Genomic DNA, 18397 nt, shown 5'->3' on the forward strand with positions numbered 1-18397 from the left:
TTATTGTGTGCAGTGTGTAACAAAGACAAAGTCAGAGCAACCCTTTGGAGATTAAATGAATTATTGAAGTGTGACAGCAGTGGTCTTTGTTGTTAATGTGTTGATGATTTACATTTCAATTCAATTTAACAAAATAACCTTCAGGCAAGTTTAACTGGAGACGGAGCAAAATGTAAGTAAAGTTATTCCTTAGTCACTTATGACATTTACATTTAAGGTGTTAAGCAAAGAAATGTTCCTTTTTTTTAATCCCCACTTCCATATCTACCTGCTGCACTTCAGTTTTTGTTTGTTGTGCAGGTGGAGCGATGAGAAAAGGCCTCAGTATGTTTCAAACATGTCGAAAGGTAAATCGTGGAGCCTTTTCAATCCCTCTCAACACGACAAAGCACACAATCATGCTTTTTTGAAGACGTTACAAAAATCGTTATCTGAAAAGTAACTAAAGCTATCAGACAAATGTAGAAGAATAACGTTTAATATTTGCCTCCGACGTTTACTGGAGAAGAAGTATTAAATATTAAGTATTCATTTGAAGCATACTGAGGTGCTGAAGACTACAATCTCAATATTTGGTTTTCTGGTGGAACTAACAGCTTGTGAGCTCACTTACTGTGTCCTCTATCTGCAAACACAACCTACACTATTACTCACTGACCTGCTTTACTACGGCCAAAGAAAGACTGATAAACAAAAGGCTTTTATTTATGAAAAACACGAGTAGAAATATCATTTCAGCATGACTCATAAACGGAAGGCGAACTGTTTTGTTTACGGAGGCAGCTTACAACACCGATGGATTATCATATGACTCATTGGGCTTTTAAATGTTACAATGATTTAGATTTATAATTGATGAGGTCTTTATAGCATTTATCCAACCATTTCCCTGTGTTGAGTTTACTTCAGTTTTAGAAAGACACGTGAAAAAACTGAAATTTAGATATAAAAACTGATTGTTGTATGAAGTAACTGATGTTCACATGTATGTTCACATTTTAAGAGAAAATAATTTCACGATTTCAAGCATTATAATTCTGAAAGAATAACAAGATCCAGTGTCTTTGGCACCTAAAGATTTAAGTTAAGTGAACTAGAGGACAGTCTAACTGAAAGAGAAAATTGACATTTATGTGAAATACTATACTGTGATTTTTTGTCTTTTTTCGACATACAATACTATGATTTTATTCGACATACAATACTATGAATTTATTCGACATACAATACTAAACCTTTTTTCGACATACAATACTATGATTTTATTCGACATACAATACTATGATTTTATTCAACATACAATACTATGAATTTTTTCGATTCAACATACAATACTATGATTTTATTCAACATACTATACTATGAATTTTTTTCGACATACAATACTATGAATTTTTTTGACATACAATACTATGAATTTATTCAACATACAATAGTATTACTTTATTCAACATACTATACTATGATTTTTTTCGACATACAATACTATGACTTTTTTCAACTTTTTCTCCATACTATACTGTTTCAGCTGTATATGTTCCCTGTGCTCATGACCCTTTCTTCCTTCTCTATAAGCTCTTCCCAGGTGTTCTGCTTTGCTTTCGAGGTGCCCGTGGATTGGAAAGGAAGAGGTTAACAGCTCCTGAGTCAGCAGCAGCAGGGAGAGGCCTCTGGTTCGGGGAATGCTGAACTTGCTGCCGCTCACCTTATGATTTTGTCTTGTCTTTTTGTATGTTTTGAGATAATAAAACCAATTCTGATTGGTTTATTTTGGTCTGTATTTTGGTCTGTAGTTGAATCTTGTTTTTGACATTTTTGACATACAATGACTCTTTACAAAAGATTATCCTGTGATTTTTGTTTTTCTATACTATAACTTTTTTCAACATCCTATACTATGACTCTTTTATGACCTTTTCGACATTCATACTTCAACATACTCCAATGTTTCCAACATACAATACTATTACTTTTTCAACATACTATACTATAAGTTTTTTTCGACATACTGTACTATGACTTTTTTCGACATACTATATACTATGACTCTTTTAATGAACTTTTTGACATTCATACTACAATCTACTACAATTTTTTCGACACTTTTTCCTGTTTGCGACATACTGTACTATGACTTTTGTGTGAAATTCGAGAACTTTGTGCTTTAAATCTACGCATTAGCACTATTGTTTCCTTCTGCTACTATAATACAACTTTTTTCCTGTCATTTTTCGACATAATCCCCCCAAAAATGTTATGGGTTGAAATACTATGACACTACATACATTGGACATACTATAGCACTGACCCATACATTTATCTATGTTGATTCTTTGTTACTTTTAGACATTGACATCAAAAAGAAAGAAATTTACACGTAGAAAAATTGTACACAGAGTTTTTATTTCTTGTATTGAAGTCACATCCAGTTGAGAATATCTACATTTTAAAAGGACAAAACTCACTATCCTAATTAAATGAAATATAAGGATATAGAGTATCTTGGTTTGTCTAGTATAGATGTGAGTAACTTTAATCTAGAAGAGAATCAACCCCTTAAATTTCCAAGTTGGAAAAGCGGCTGCAAAGTACCACATTGCATTTGGATTTGTAGCAACAAAAGACTTATTATTTCTCAAATAAACATAACAAAAACAATGAAGCTTTCTTCTACCTCGCTTATGCAAAATAAAGCCAATCTTCAGCTTGTTTTTTCAGAGGTGTTACTCGAGCTCTGGCATGTCTTCATATCCTCCTTCTTCCTCCTGCCTTCTCTGCTCCTCCAGCTGCTTCCTCGCCTCCTCCGCTTTCTGCCTCTCCTCCATCGCCTTCTTCATCTCCTCCTCCACCTCCTTTGTCTTTATTTTTAGCGTCTCTTCCTCTTGCTTCTTCTTCTGCTCGTCCTTGTCCTTTTCCTCCTGCGTTTTATTGTGCCGCGTGTCGTAGGCCCACTCCTCGTCCGAGTCGCTGATGTCGTCGTCGTCGATGTCGTATTGGTTCGGGTACGACTCTGTGGTTTCCGTGAAGGACTCCTCTGCGGGCTCCGGATCAGGTTTGTAGTTGGGATCCTCCAGTTTGCCCCAGGCCACCTGGTCGGCCTTGCTGAGGGTGATCTCCACTTTGGACGGGACCATGTTGACCGAGCTCTGCTTCACATTGACCACCTGAAGGTATCAAAATAAATCAAAAGTAAGGGTTTAATGTGGAAGATGGAAGTTTGCTTTATATTCAGCATTCACAAAGTCTGCCAGTGGGATCAGATAACTGCACACACTGAGCTAATCTCACCCCGCTGGCAGAAGAATTTAGAAGTAATTAGTAGAAAGTACTTACACCCCAGAAGTGGAATTCTCTCTTGAAAACCTTATCGTTCGCAAACTGTATTTGACATGAGAGCTAAAGAGCATAAAGAAATGAGAAAAAGACAATAAGGTGAAGTTATTATTATTTAAGACATAAATTAATGCATTGATCTTTTAAAGCAGACTAAATATTTGTAATTTGTGATTTATACAAAATAAACTGAATTGAATTGAACTAAATATATATTTATATAGTAAAAAAACACAATATTTACGTCTGAATTGTAAAAGTAAAAGTAGATAGAAATAAGCAGAAAAGGGAAAGTAGCAGAAGTTTACTTCACTTGAGTGTCTCCCTCTTGAACTTAAGTACATAAAAATTGTAGAAAAAGAGAATTGGCAAGAACAAGATAATGTTATTATTATTTAATGCATAAAACCTTTTAAAGCAGACTAAATATATATTCATAGAGTCAAAAACACAATATTTACATCTGAATTGTAAACGTAGATAGAAAGTAGCAGAAATTGGAGATACTCAAGTGAAGTAAACTTCCAACTTGAACTTAAGTACAAAAAAATTGGAGAATAAGCAATAACGAGGTGACGTTATTATTAATTAATGCATAAATGTGTGCATTGTCAAACTTTTAAAGCAGACTAAATATATATTTATAAAGTAAAAAACAGAGTATTTACATCTAAATTCAAAAAGTAAAAGTAGATAAAGAGTAGCAGAAAATGGAGACACTCAGTAAGCTTCATATTTGAATTTAAGTACAATACTTCAGTAAATGTACTTAGTTGCTTTCCACCACTGGCATTGAATATAGAGTTTACCAATGCATGTGTGTGTGACGGTGTGTGTAAACCACTCACCACTGTCCGGTTGGCCTCTATGGACGACAGTTGTGGGTTTGCGTTCTTGGCGTAAATCGTTACGACGACATTATTTCCCGTCTGGTGCCAGTCGTATCGACAAGCCACCTTCTTCTTGTCCTGCAAACACACACACAGTGATACAAATCAGCCTCAGTGACAGCAGGAATACCTCATTTTAATGATCACAGCAAACCAGTGCTGCAAGGACATCTAAGAGCCCAGTTAATGTGTACTGAATAATTAGGAGTGACACAAAACCCTCATTACAGCATCAGAGACTGCATGAATCTGATCTGATGTTTCATGACATGTGACTTATATCAAAAGGTTTAATTCACTATATTTATTCATCTCCCAGTTTGTGTGTTTTTGTCTGTTTTCTGATCAAAAATCACCCAAAAGAAAAGAACAAACCAGAAGGAAGAAACAAGCTGTGCACACCAGTCCTCATACAAAAAAAGGGCTGATTTTAAATGTAGAGCTTTCAGTGTCATTTCCAGCTAAATTTCTTGTTAACCTCGATCCGTGACCTTTTGTCCCACCTGTCAATCATGTTTGTTCCCCTCCCAGGTGGAGCATGTACCTGCTTTGGGACCCAGCGGTGTTTCCCCGTGGAGCAGCCTTTCTGGTCGAGGAAAGCGTTGAAATCTATTGTCTTTATGCAGCAGCAGTTCCAGTACTTATACCTACACAGAAAAAAAAAAAAGATTATATAATGATACAAATTCAATAAGCAGCAGTTTTACCTGAGAACAATAAGAGATATGGAGAATTGCCTTGCTCAAGGGCTCCATAAACGAGAGTTATGCTCTTTTTTTTTTCATGCAATTCAAAGAGCAGCTGCAGTTTAATTAACTTCCAACGTCTGTTTCAAATGAAGTGGATTTGTTTTGATCTTTAATTAATTGTCTGATTTTAGCTTTTGTGTTACATGGCCTTCAGTTTTGTTTACTTCACATTTCCTCTTTGTAGAAACGCTGTAATTATGGTTTGAAAAGAGTGTTGTGCAAACAAAGATTGCAATATGATAATAGGAGTATGATAATATGTTTTTTATATATAGTGCATAATGCCTTTTGTAATATCCGGAGTAAAGAAGTGTCTTTGTGTCTCACCCTTCGTGGAAGACGGGGGCTCCGGGGTGATGGCTGCAGACCTCCGTGTCCGTCTCCGGGCCTTGGTAGACCTGAAGACACAAACACAATGCTGATGGTCACGATCAATAACGTGGAACAGATTATAGGGTTTTTCCTTCATGCGTTTGGTCATCGGACACATGATAAGGTCGTCTGTTTTCACAAAATACGTTTTCTGAATCTTATTTTAATTTGAATGTTTCCTCATGAAGTGTTAAAGCACATAAATATACTACATTAACTTATTTTTTCTCTGAACATAAACTTTGATTGTTGCTAATTTAATCATATCCAATTTATCATGATAATATGTGCTGTTATAGAGAAATAATTAAGTTTTGGCACAATTTTTCAAACATAAACACTTTTGCAATTAAAAGTTTTGAAAATTGACTTACTATCATTTATAAAAAAGTATTGAAAGTAAAAGCATTTCATTGTTATATTACCATAATATCACTAATATTAACAAGCAAGCAGCATTTTAATGTTAAAGCTGTAGGAGGTGGAATTTCCACATCATGTTGGGTTGTTTAAGATGCAACAAAGCATCATTGTTTTATGAGATGGTCATATGTTTTGTATTTAAAATTCTTAATCTGCAAAGTAACTAATAACAATAGCTGTCAATTAGCATTATTTGGGTAAATATTGCAGTAATTACTTCAAAAATGTGGTGGAGTAGAAGTATAAAGTAGTTGCATAGTAGTGCAAATAAAACTAACTAGAGAACAAGTGTCTAATATTTGCATTTAAGTGCAGTACTTGTGTAAATTAAACTGATTATTGTCTATTTATGGACTGAAGTCATAAGAATACATATTTTTGGACAGTATACAGGTATTGTAGTTGTTACCTGTTTTGTCCACTAGATGGAGCCGTTAATAAGCTTTACAACACTGAAGTACAGGAATGTTGAACTGAAGCTACTAAGCAGCTTTTGCTTCTGTGTGTGTGTGTGTGTGTGTGTGTGTGTGTGTGTGTGTGTGTGTGTGTGTGTGTGTGTGTGTGTGTGTGTGTGTGTGTGTGTGTGTGTGTGTGTGTGTGTGTGTGTGGATGATGAATTTGTTTTCTTTTGCTGATGTCAGATATTCGACTATTTTGGGCCACGGAAGTTGCCTACAAACACAAACACAGACTCTCAGAAGAACAAATAACAAACAATAAAAACCAAAAGACACCCACTGCTTTGCATCCTGCGTTCTTGCATCTGGTCCCGGCTATGACGGCCTCGCCCTCTGTCAGAAGAGAGAGACAACGGGAAAGAGAAGAAGAAGAGGGGTGAGATAAAGAAATCACTGCAAAACTTTTTTTTTTTTTATCAAGTCAGTTTGTCTCCACTTGAAGTTTTGTTTTGTTAAAGGTGCAGTTTGTAAGAATTCGGCGGCATCTAGTGGTGAGGCTACAGATTGCAACTAACTGAACCTCTCCTGAACCACGATGACACTGACCTTTCTTCTCTTCCTCAGCTTTCATGCTGAGGTCCAGCTTCTCCAGCACCTGAGCCAGCGACGCAGACACTTTGTGGGGCAGTTTGGTCATGGGCTCGTCTGAACTGCAGATAAAAACACACACACACACACTTTCATGTTAACACACACACACCAACAAAATGAAAACACAAGCTCAGATGCACACAGAGGCTTCATCAGAGGCTTCAGGACTGATGTTGTTATCCACTGAATGATTTATTCCATGGATGTTGAAGGCGACCTCATTCAGACCTCTGATAACTACAGCTGCATGAATGTGTGTGTGCTAAAATATACTTTCCAGTTATCTCATGCAAAATAGATAACACACACACACACACACACACACACACACACACACACACACACACACACACACACACACACACACACACACACACACACACACACACACCTGGGCCTCTCTTTCTGCAGCGTCTCAGCAGATTTGGGTCCCCGGTAGATTATCTCTCCTCCGTTGGTTTGCTTCACCTCGCCTTTATCTGACGACACCTCCGGACGCAGAGGCTCCTCGGGCTTCTGGTCGCTGTGGCGCCCTCGGGTGCAGCCCTGGGTGAGGAGAGAAAAGAGAAAGAGAGAGAGAGAGAGAGAGAGAGAGAGAGAGAGAGAGGTCACTTCAGTCTGCAATGAATCTGAAAGTGCACATTTTAATTATCTTTTCGTGGGAAGTTAATGTTGGTTGTGGTGTCCTTTATGATCCTCCGTGGAGGAGAATGCACCATATGGTACCTCACTATGTATCTGCACTAATATTTGTCTAAGTCAGTCCTAAAATTCAAGGCAGGTGATCATATTAAAAAGTTTTTTATATAATTCATACATCCCTAATATGCTTTTAATGTAAAAAGTCTAAACGGGGATAAAATCCACGGTCCTCGTTTTGATTTAAGATGAATATTGGACTGTATTTTTGCACAAAATCATTAATTGCAGCATAATAAGATGGAGTTATAAACTGTTGGGTAGCTTGTTCATTTAAGGTCATTTAGTCTTTTGAAACTGATAATACAATTTTGTTTAATTAATCTCATCTGCCAAGTAACTAAAGGTGTCAAATAAATAAAGTGGAGTAAAAGGTACAAGATTCTTTATCTGAAATGTAGAGAAGTGGAAGTATAAAGTAGCAGAAAATGGAAAAACTTAAGTACCTCAAAAGTGTAATTATAAATGTACTTATTTATTTCCACTGCTTTTTACAGTACTAAGTTTTACTTCCACTTGATTCTGAATATATTTATTTCACATTTTATTGCTATATCATTACATAAAATAACCTGACAGAAGCTGTTCTCCGACCAAACAGCAGATTATTGACCCTGAGCTGTTATTGTTTTTACCTTAATGGAGAGAAACTCTGAGAAGTCCGTCGTCCTTTTCCTGCAGCAGGACCAACCCTGGAGAACGAAACACACAAACACACAAACAAACAAACAATGTGACTTTTTTTATTTTGAAAACCCCCTCAAGTTAAATAAAATTTGTTGACTTTTGTTTTATTTTTTTACCTTCAGGGCATCGTGGAAGATGGGGACACCTGGATGGAAGACACAGGAGTCTTTTGGAGGAAAAAAGGAAAGAGTCAGTCTGTATTTAGACACACACACACACACACACACACACACACACACACACACACACACACACACACACACACACACACACACACACACACACACACACACACACACACACACACACACACACCAGCTGCTCAGCGGGTCACTGCAGTTGAGAGGGAGCGTCCCATAAAAGGAAGTCGGTTGCTAGAAAGATAACGTCCTCATTCTTCACACGTGTCCTTTAACGTACGAGAACTAATTTGATGTCAAACAAACCAACGTTTGTCATATTTTGTTTTTTAATCAAAGCCATAAATCTGGTTTCATTTCCATTTATTGTGTCAAGTAAAAGCTTAAACACCCACATTGATCCATGCTCACTTGCATACTGTGTGTATTTTGTCTTTTTGTAACCCATTTCTCCAATTTAAACCCACATTTTTTTTGCTTTAATTACTATATTTAGACTGACAAACACCAATAAATGTGGTCACAAGAATGTCATTTCAAAATAAAAGCAGACAAACCCAATCTCAGACTGATGTACTGTTAATGGAGGTCCTTATTTCAGCTTGCAGGTGTTGCAGAGTTTGAATTTGTTTAATTCAATGTTTAATTAAACCTCATCTAATAAAAGCACCTCCTGTCACTGTAGGAACACGCTTACATGCTTACTTCAAGGCCTTTTGTTTCACTGTTCCTACACAGAGTGACCTCCACTGAGGCTTCATTTCAGTATTAATCCAGCCAACAAACTCAGACTGGACTAAATATTTAAATTTAAAGTGCAGATGCAGAACTAGACAGCTCTTACCCTCCTTGTTCTTGGCAGCGTCAAACTTCAGCCCACAGCCTTTGTTGTAGCAAAGCAGAGCCATGTTGGCTGCTGTGATTTTCTTCTTCACTCTTCTTGTGTCTGTTCGGAGATCTTCCTCTCACCCCTCGCTTTTTCTCAGTTTTTTTGATACCTCCAGAAGTTTCTACAAAACAGGCCCGAGAGGAAAGATCCAGAAAGGGGTGATCGTGTTCTGGAGAGAGCAGAAAGAAAGAGAGGGGGTCTTTTTCTCTCTTTGGCTGAATGAAAGATATAAATAGCAGCTCCCTCCTCTCCTCCCTTCCTCCATTTACAGCTGTCAAAACTTATCTGAAGGTGGGGGTTGACGTTCCTGCTGGTGAGCGTCGGCTGTCACAACAGCACCGACAACTTCTGGGCTTCTGTCACTTTCTCTCTCTGGATCCTCTGTCAAAAGGACAAAAAGCTGCTTCGCTTATTTCACCTGTTAAACGTTTGAATTCCTGCATTTGCGGTGCAAAAATGTAGGGAGTATTTTTAGGAAAAAACCCTGAATATGAGAGCTGAAATATGTTGCTCTAGTTGGACATCTCACTCAAAAAGATTGGACATTAATATGCTGCTATAACTGCTAAATCCTCGGTTCATCAGCAGCATGTGCTGGATGAGTTTGAGGGAAGACCAGTCAAGAGCTTCAACACCAAACTGGGGAAAACCTTTTTCTTATGGACCTGGTTTTGGAGCAGAAATGCATTGTCTCTTCTCTAAACTCAGACTCCCCTCAAATGGAACAAAAATATGTCTACATACTTTTGGCCACGCTGACAAGGGCATACTGTGTCAAAAATGACCCGTCACTACGTGTTACAGCAGAGGAAAAATAACTTATATTATATTTATTCAACTTCAAACTTCTTTGAGTGACCTTGAATTTAGAAAAAGTGAGAAACATTCCATCTGTGTGTATTTCCATGAAAGCTGCACAGCAACAAACTCACAAAGATCTGCTGAAGGGTTATTTTCGACCAGGCTCTTATAAAATCATTTGCACACCACAAAAAGAAAAAGTTCTTGTTTCTCTTGTTCCCTCCGTGACCCCGACACACGACTCAGGTTCCAGCAGGACGTCAAATACATCCGCTTTGTCTGATGGCACAAGGCTTTGAAGCAACTACAACGTAAACCCATCAGTGTTTTTAGGAGACTCTATAAGAGAAGATGCATCAGGAGAGTGAGGACGTGTTAAAAAGATGAAAACATGTTTTTACTTACACAGGACTTTCAATCAGGAGACCGGTGTTGTTTTGAAGTCATGTTAGGGATGTTTGTGTTTTTCTGTACTTACGTTACGTCGTTCACTTAGTTTTTCTAGATATTTGAAGCCCAACCATGATGTTTTTTCCTAAACCTAATCAAGTGTTTGAATCCACCCAGTTAATCAAGAGTTTACTTCTATTGTGCATCAGAATGTGACGCCGAGGGGTCTGACAGAGCGCCGGTATGTGACGAGTGGGACTGAGAATGTGTTGCAAGTTTACAGACAAAGCAAATAAAAAAAATTCTGACTACAAGAACATTGCTGGGGAATGCAGTCAGAGGCAGGTCATCTGCTATAAAGGTCCATTTTTAAGCAGCCTATAAAAGACTTTAAAATAAATACTGTGTTCTAAACATGCAAGAAAAACATCTGTAAAGTCCAAACACACAGACTTAATTAAGAGTTAAGTTCTTCACGTCTTTGTTTCGCATCTGTCATCTCATTTAATTCTTATTTATTGTTGTTGTTGGGTGGAGGAGAAGACAGACATGTGCAGCTGAAAACCTCATAATAAAGTTTACAAAATATATAACTATGATGCAAAAAACGTACAAGTCTGTTATTGTTTCCCATCAGTTTTTACTGATTTATGAAGAGGGAAAACACAGATATTCGCAAAGTACATAATGAATTACGTATTTTTGGGGCGATTTATTATTAATAATAATGAATTATTTAGATCCTTAGAACAAAGGGAGTAAACAGAACACATCTGTAAAGTTATATTCTCTATAACGGTGAGAAAACATATAACTGAAACATACAATTACCATCACTCCCACTGTGTAATGACTGTTTTCCATGTTTTTCCTTCCACACCTGTAAACACATAAACCTGTATTTCCCCGTAACTCCAGCTCTCCCACGGTGAGGGATTAAAAAATAAACAGGTTCCCACCTCCCGACTCCCACTGAGCTCTGAATAATGAAACTGTTTGCGCACATTTGTTCTTCAATCACGTCAAGACTCTCTCACAGATGCCAGGAGTAATTTATTTGATCCTATTTCAGTGTTTTTCCATTAAATGCTTCTCAGTGGGAAATATATATCTATAAACGTACAGAGCTGACAAACAGCAGCGGTTTATCTTTAGTGAGTAATTTATTGTTGAACCACCTGCAGTCCCATCAGGATGATTCGTCACTGTGCCTGAAATGATGGATATTAAGGATCCAAACTACAGAAAACAAGCTTTGAAAAACACTCTTCTGCTACACATGAGCCTTCACTGCTGATAAACACACTCGAGTTAAATGAAATAGGAGCTATAAATATTAAAGTGGAAGAAATGCTCTTTAAGAGGAATAATTCACAGCAAGTTTTGGGAAAGATATTTAGTATTTTTGTCACTTTTATACGTCTCATTTTAATAACACCAGTGTTTTTAAGCAGCGACCGATATTTTGCCTACATACGTTTTTTGTTTCTTTGTGCTTTTAACGCAAACAGAAATGTTTTGCCGGTTATTGAATATGTCAGTAACAGTCATAATAAGATTTAGTAACTATTTTGAACAGCAAACTTAACTTAAAAGATTAAAAAAACAACAACAAATGTACTATATGTTACTCAAACTCAAAGGAATAGTAATATTAATAGATATTAAGGGAAAAATACTTTTAGCTTTCTTGCTGAGATTTCGATAATGATCAGTAAGCGTCACAATCAACTAACAATAATGACAAACTTTACAGAAATCTGTGCAAAAGCAACCTTAAAATATATAAAATATCAATGTAATTTGGTTTATTAGCATTCCAGTTGTGTATCATCAATTCTATAAATAAATAGATTTTTTTACGTGTTGATTCAAAAATGTAGACCATCATTGGCCCAATGCCAGACTGTCATACATTGTCTGTTGTTCAAGCACTTATTATACAAACAAATCTACATACTGATGTATATTTCTATATATTCAATTATTTTGCTTGTTCTCAGAGATCTTGAGATGTTCTGCCAACACCAACAATTTCAGTATCAATTACTTTGTTTTGACGCAAATAATTTCCCTCTTCTGATAATAACATCAATTAAATATTGGTTTGTTTTGTGTCTTAAACTCTGATTTAAGACCCCTGTGTGAAGTACATTCATAAAACACTCTCCTCCTTCAACTAGCACCATCAAAGCGCCCTTGAGCAAGGCATTTTTAACCCCTGCATGGAGCTGCATAGAGGCCGACTGGTTCTTGCAGGCTGAATTAAGAATGTAAAGCAGTCCATTTTATCCAGGACCCTGTCAAATTCAAAATTAATTTGTAGTAAAACATAAAACTGGTGAAATATACATTTGAAATCTTGCTAAACAAAGATGCAATAAAAGTAATAAGACACACTTTGACATTTTAAGGCCTTTTAAAGGTTTGTAGACTTCTAAACTAGAAACAAAAACAGACAAATCAGTTTAGGAATGGAAAATGACTTTTTATTTCTTCCAAAAAAAGGAGAGAGAAAACAGATCCCTAGAATAAACAAATATACTGCTGTAAAATAAAAGCCTGTGATTTTTTTTTTTTTTTTGTTGTCAACTGTAACATTTTTGTTTGCCTTTCCATGCTTGATACAATCCATATATTTCTGCTTTAAATAAATAGAAAAAAAATGTACAAAGAGATGGGGGGGGAAAGGAGGGAGAGACAGAGAAGAGAGAGGGGGAGAAAGAGAGGGAGACAGATCAAAAGATTTACTCTGCTCAAAAAAAAACATTTGGCATCATTGAGAATTCATGGCTGATCCTGATGTACAGGGAGGTCTGCAGCCGTCCGTTTATCCGTCCCCACTGAGGAGGAATCAAACCTTTACACGGCTGCAAATAATATCTTTATCGTTCAGAAAAATAAAATGAAAATATAACGCGGTTGCAGATTATGAGTGTGTGTTTAAGCTCTGTGTGTGTGTGTGTGTGTGTGTGTGTGTGTGTGTGTGTGTGTGTGTGTGTGTGTGTGGTGCGTTTCTTTATATACAGAATAGTGAGGCAGCAATCCGAGGGTTCTTACCAAAAAACACAGATGTAGAAAAAACAGAACGTGCACAAGAGATTCTTTTGGACTCGACACACCGACTCACTTGACAAAAAACGAAGGGGATTTAATCCGTTAAAACAGCCTCTCTCTCTCTCTCTCTTTTTGTTTTATCGTTCGTTTTCATTTTTGTGGGGTTTTATGAGTGCAGCGACCTGCAGATGGCGCCGTCAACCGAGGACAAATCTGTGCTGCGAGTGTAGTAACACCCACACACACACACACACACAAAAAAAGTTTCTTTCTTTTGCTACAGAGGCTCGATTATCGTCAGCGTAAAGAAACATCGGTCGGATCCCTGACGTGGACGGCGAGTGTTAAAACAGGGGATTTAAATTCATCATCACCACCATCACTTTCATATCATGCTTTTTCTTAGGGTGGGGGGGGGGGGGGGGTTAACAAACAACGACACAACCATGCACTCACCGACCCCGCAAAGAGAAAGAGAGATGGCTCGCCAAAGAGAGAGAGGAGCTCCGAATGTTTGATACACTTGGCCTTAGCAGAGAAACAGACATTTGTTTTAAAACATGACATCAACGTTCACCCTTCTCCACCTGGATTCATGCTACAACAACGCAGAGAGAGGTGGTAGCAGCTTGTTAAAAAAACAATATATCGGAGAGGAACTTAGTGACGAGGTTGTCGGGTCTGATCCCAGGTTTTGTAGCAGACATAAAAAAAGAGACCAAAGAAAATGGTGTAAACTCCCAGCTGAAAAAAAAAAAGAGCCTGCATGCTCGGCTAAAACCCCCGTTATCTGGATGAAAACCATTAAAACAAATGACCTAACATGATAAAGCTGTGATAATTACCGCCAGTTACATCAAGGAGAGGAGCCAAAAGTAACATTTAGGAGACTCAAAAAAAACTCCTCGCTCTCTCTCTTTTATCCCACAAACATTTTGACCATTTTTGAAAACCACTTGAGACACAACAGACAAAGACAATCTCATCGCAACAGGCAGGACTGGATTCCATGCAGAGAAATTTAAGGTTTTCAGAAAAAAACGGAAAGAAAAAAAGCAAAAATATGTGACCAAGAAGAACACAAAATGTAGATTTAGACGTCCAGTCAAGCGGACCCATTTTTGTATTCTGAAGAAACAATTACAAAACATCAGGAATGATCATTCTCTGCGTTTAAACCCCGACATGATTCATTGTTTTTTTAAGATCCAGGGGGGCGGCGATGATCCGATTCTGGATCGGCGCCACGGATGGTTAACGGCGTTCTCTCTTTTTCTGAAGTGCCGATTCATCAGCACCAGATTAGAGACGGTGAGACAGATGTCCCGGTGAAAATATAGAGCCGTGATCACAGCTCACGTCTGGTGCCGAAGCACAGACGGACATTAAGAAAAGGGGTCCGAGTGGGAAGCCAGATGGGGGTTTTGCTTTCGGGGACAACAGAAATACTAGAAAGCAACTTTAACGTTCAAGTGTTTCGAAGACGTTTTGGCCGGACACAAAAACAAAAGAAAACCTGCATGTTTTCTTACAATCAGGGCTTAGAACTGAACTTTTATTCGTCCCATTGATACGTGGATTCCCTTGCTACATTTTACTCCTATTGAATAAACTTCATACGTAGCTAGTTGAGCTAACAGATGCTAAAACCAACTAGCATTCCCAAATCTGACTACAAATACCTTACTTTTCCCTCATTTAGCCAACAAAAGAAGTCTCCCATTTGTCACAACTAGAATTTAGAGACATGTTTGTAGGCTGCTGACATCATAACGAGAAGGAAAGATGGCCGATGTTGTCGAAACGGGGGGGAAACAAAACAAAAAGGCAAGGACCTTATCTAACCACACACCGTAGCGATGCTAGCAGCGAGAAGAAAAGAGAGCGGGCTCAAAGCGAAACCACGAAAGCCTCTCGAAAAAAAGGTTTCGTCTACAGCTAAAAAAGACAAGAGACACACCGAGAGAGAGATAATAGAGCTATAGTTACTAGACGCCGGCAGAGGAGAGGACAAGGTGGGAAAACTTCTTCTATAAAAGCAGGATACTATGAGGAGAGGCTAAGCTAACACAAGACCGCGACAAGAAGCGTCTAAGAGCGACATCTATCCAACAGCGATGGGTGGGAGCAGACGAACTAGACAGAAACTGGTTATTAATACTACTATTATTGTTTTTTTTTTTTTTACATATCTACACCAAACAGTGACGAAGCAGGCTAAAAAAAGCATTCTAGAGATAGAACAACTAGACAGAGTTGAGGCGAGATTCTACAGGATGTGGACGCTGGACTTTGGGATGGCGATGAGACTACAAAAAAAGGTTTTCAAGTTCGCTGTTAGAATGGCAGGAAAAACTTTGTGTTTTTGTTAGTCGCCTACCAAAAGTGGCTGGTAGATTAGAACAAACCTGTTATTGTAAAACCCTCAAACGATTTACTACAAACTTCCCGATTCTCCTCCTCGACTTTCTGTTCACGCCCGGCAGCAGCTCTACTTGCGGCAGGATAGTCACTTCAGTGCAAAATTTTTGCATGTGCATTTTGCAACAAAAAACATTGTTTTTGATTTTAAAAAAAACAATAACAAAGCAACATTTTTTTGTGTCAAACTCGCTGGCTCAAATTTGGCTTCGAAAATTTGACACAATTCGACCCTCAGAACATTAGCCCTCAATGGAAAAAAATTAAACGTACACATAACATGTGTAAGCACGCACATGAACACACACTTTTTAAAAAAAAATGCATTACGCACACACACGTATATACCAACAGTCAAACTCATGGTAACGGACGCTTTGGCTGAGGAATCGCCCCCACAACCTCCACATTTTTATATCCCCAAAATGTTTCCTGGAGCATCGGAGAGAGGGCTGGAGCCAAAAACCACTCACTTTGATTCAGTGCAATTTAAAGTGAATTCTAATTAATTCAGTAACATTTAAATCAGTCACTCAGTGCTGCTGTCTTCAATCATCGGCACATTATGTGGATCTGCCAATAGGGTGAACCTAATAAAAAATAAAAGGACTCTTAATTTAGAGGCCTGTGACGTCTGGATCTGGTTGGTGAGCTGATGAGGACAAGAGGGACGGATACACACAGGACAACCAGGAGCTAACAGGCAGCTAACGATAACAACGGATTAGTGAATTAAATGATCAATCATTCAGAGGATAAAAATGTCAGGGGAACAACGCAATGCAGAGAAAATAGAGAGAAAGTAGCCTGTTAGCATTTAGCTCTCGAGCTGCAGCAGTCTTGGGAGTAGCCGTGCTTTTAAAACCATGTTTTTTCAACGATGAACGGATGAATTTCGCTTCACCTCTCTCTGGTGTGACCCGGCTTTAGGACTTTTTGGTTCACAGACAATTTCAGATGACTTTGCGCCGTGCTAGCACGCCGTTGCACCGCTAACCCCCAAATATCTCTGTGTGTATCTGTAGCTTTAGGAGAAGAAATCAACGCAGTATGAGTAACAAAGACTTAAGCTTAAAAACCCCATAACAACAACAACAACAACAACAACAAAAATGCTATTATTAACAAATGGTTGCTGTACAAGCCTCGATAACATTCAGGAGAGGCTGCAGAAGAAAAAACAGGTCGAAAAAATACAAAGATATCCCCAACAGAGCGGGACAAATGACGGGAAACACGCTTGAGAAGATCTCTCGCTGATCGGAAACATTTCGTGGACACGGACAGCGAACAAAAGGGGGATGGAGAGGAGGAATGGTCTGAAACAACTTCTGCAAAAGCACACATACTTCCACGCACACTCTTAAACGGTTGTCCTCTCCTGGGTTTTTCCCAAATTGCCGTTGCAGGCGGACGGTAACCCGGAGAGGACAGAAATTAGCACCAGTATGAAATAAAGCTAATTCTGCAGCAGAGCCTCTCACAGCAGTCAGAGGAGGTAGGATTTCCTCAATCGCCTCCTCCTCCTCCAACCTTTCTCTCTCTCATCCTTATTCCCTCTCCTGAAGCATCACTCCATCGATATGATTTAAAACACAAATTGGACAATATAACAGAAAGAGGCTACACACTCACACACGTACACAAATGCAAGGAGTTGTTTCAGACAACAACCACCACCATCCCTCCATCCTCTGCTCGGTCATATTCTCCTCCTCTTTCCAATGTTTTTTTTGGTGTCGGTTGTTTATCTCGTCTTCTGTCTGTTTCTCAGTCGTTTTAGCTCGATTAAATCATTCCTCCGTCCTTCAGATCGCTCCTCTGGTGTGTTTTCTTCTGCTGTTTGTTTGTTTGTTTGTTTGTTTGTCGCTTTTGGCACTCTGCTTCCCCCTGACTGGATTACATAAACTGCATCTGAATGGACAGAAAAAGAGAGGAGAAAATAGAAGAAAATAGTTTATTTTGATCCTTTTACTAATGCATTTAATTGACTCACACCAACAAAGAATACACAAACACATATAACTAAAAACAGATTAATACACAGCTTTACACAATTAAAATTAAATAAGTATTCAAACAGTTAAGTTATAATAAGTAAACCCTATAAATAATAAAAACTATATAAATAAATGTATATATAAATAAATCGAGAACTAAATCTATATATAAATATATATAAATAAATCGGGAAATAAATCTATATATAAATAAATTGAAAATAAATATAATATAAATAATAAATAATATATATAAATAACTCGAGGAATAAATCTATATATAAATAACTTGAGAATAAATCTATATATAAATAAATTGAGAAATAAATCTATATATAAATAAATATAAATAAATATATATATAAATAAATTGAGAAAATAATATAAATAAATTGATAAATAAATAAATTGAAATAAATCTATATATAAATAAATTCGAGAAATAAATCTATATATAAATAAATTGAGAAATAAATAAATAAATGAGAAATAAATCG

The 18397-nt window shown here is 37.6% G+C and overlaps 2 protein-coding genes across 5 annotated transcripts in view; both read right to left on the reverse strand.

Annotated features, from left to right (window-relative positions):
- Window positions 1-2413: 2413 nt before the first annotated feature.
- On the reverse strand, window positions 2414-9329 carry zgc:92429 (uncharacterized protein LOC445063 homolog). Its single transcript, XM_054601689.1, has 11 exons — window positions 9187-9329; window positions 8319-8368; window positions 8151-8207; window positions 7208-7362; window positions 6772-6875; window positions 6506-6558; window positions 5300-5370; window positions 4768-4870; window positions 4182-4301; window positions 3334-3396; window positions 2414-3164 (listed from the first exon to the last, which is right to left on the reverse strand). Exons 1-11 carry the CDS (start codon window positions 9248-9250, stop codon window positions 2724-2726), a joined length of 1281 nt encoding a protein of 426 aa, XP_054457664.1. The 5' UTR covers window positions 9251-9329; the 3' UTR covers window positions 2414-2723.
- A 3568-nt stretch (window positions 9330-12897) lies between these two features.
- The window catches only part of si:ch211-200p22.4 (phosphatidylinositol-binding clathrin assembly protein), a 76743-nt gene continuing 71243 nt past the window's right edge, over window positions 12898-18397 (reverse strand). For all 4 annotated transcript variants that reach the window (XM_054601908.1, XM_054601906.1, XM_054601907.1 and 1 more), the window contains one exon: window positions 12898-17814. In XM_054601908.1, the coding sequence (XP_054457883.1) occupies window positions 17800-17814 (15 nt within the window). In that variant the 3' untranslated portion in view covers window positions 12898-17799. The remainder of the gene's footprint in view (window positions 17815-18397) is intronic.

Source organism: Anoplopoma fimbria, chromosome 7, assembly GCF_027596085.1.
Source record: "Anoplopoma fimbria isolate UVic2021 breed Golden Eagle Sablefish chromosome 7, Afim_UVic_2022, whole genome shotgun sequence".
Lineage (NCBI taxonomy): Eukaryota > Metazoa > Chordata > Actinopteri > Perciformes > Anoplopomatidae > Anoplopoma > Anoplopoma fimbria.

What these genes read in the sequence shown, in the direction of transcription:
- zgc:92429 (XM_054601689.1), bottom strand. Translation starts at nt 9,250, where the DNA reads ATGGCTCTGCTTTGCTACAACAAAGGCTGTGGGCTGAAGTTTGACGCT. An exon ending in ACCGCTGGGTCCCAAAGCAG is followed by an intron (nt 4,302 to 4,767) that starts GTACATGCTCCA and finishes GTGTGTTTGCAG; the next exon opens with GACAAGAAGAAGGTGGCTTG. An exon ending in TAGAGGCCAACCGGACAGTG is followed by an intron (nt 3,397 to 4,181) that starts GTGAGTGGTTTA and finishes TATGCTCTTTAG; the next exon opens with CTCTCATGTCAAATACAGTT.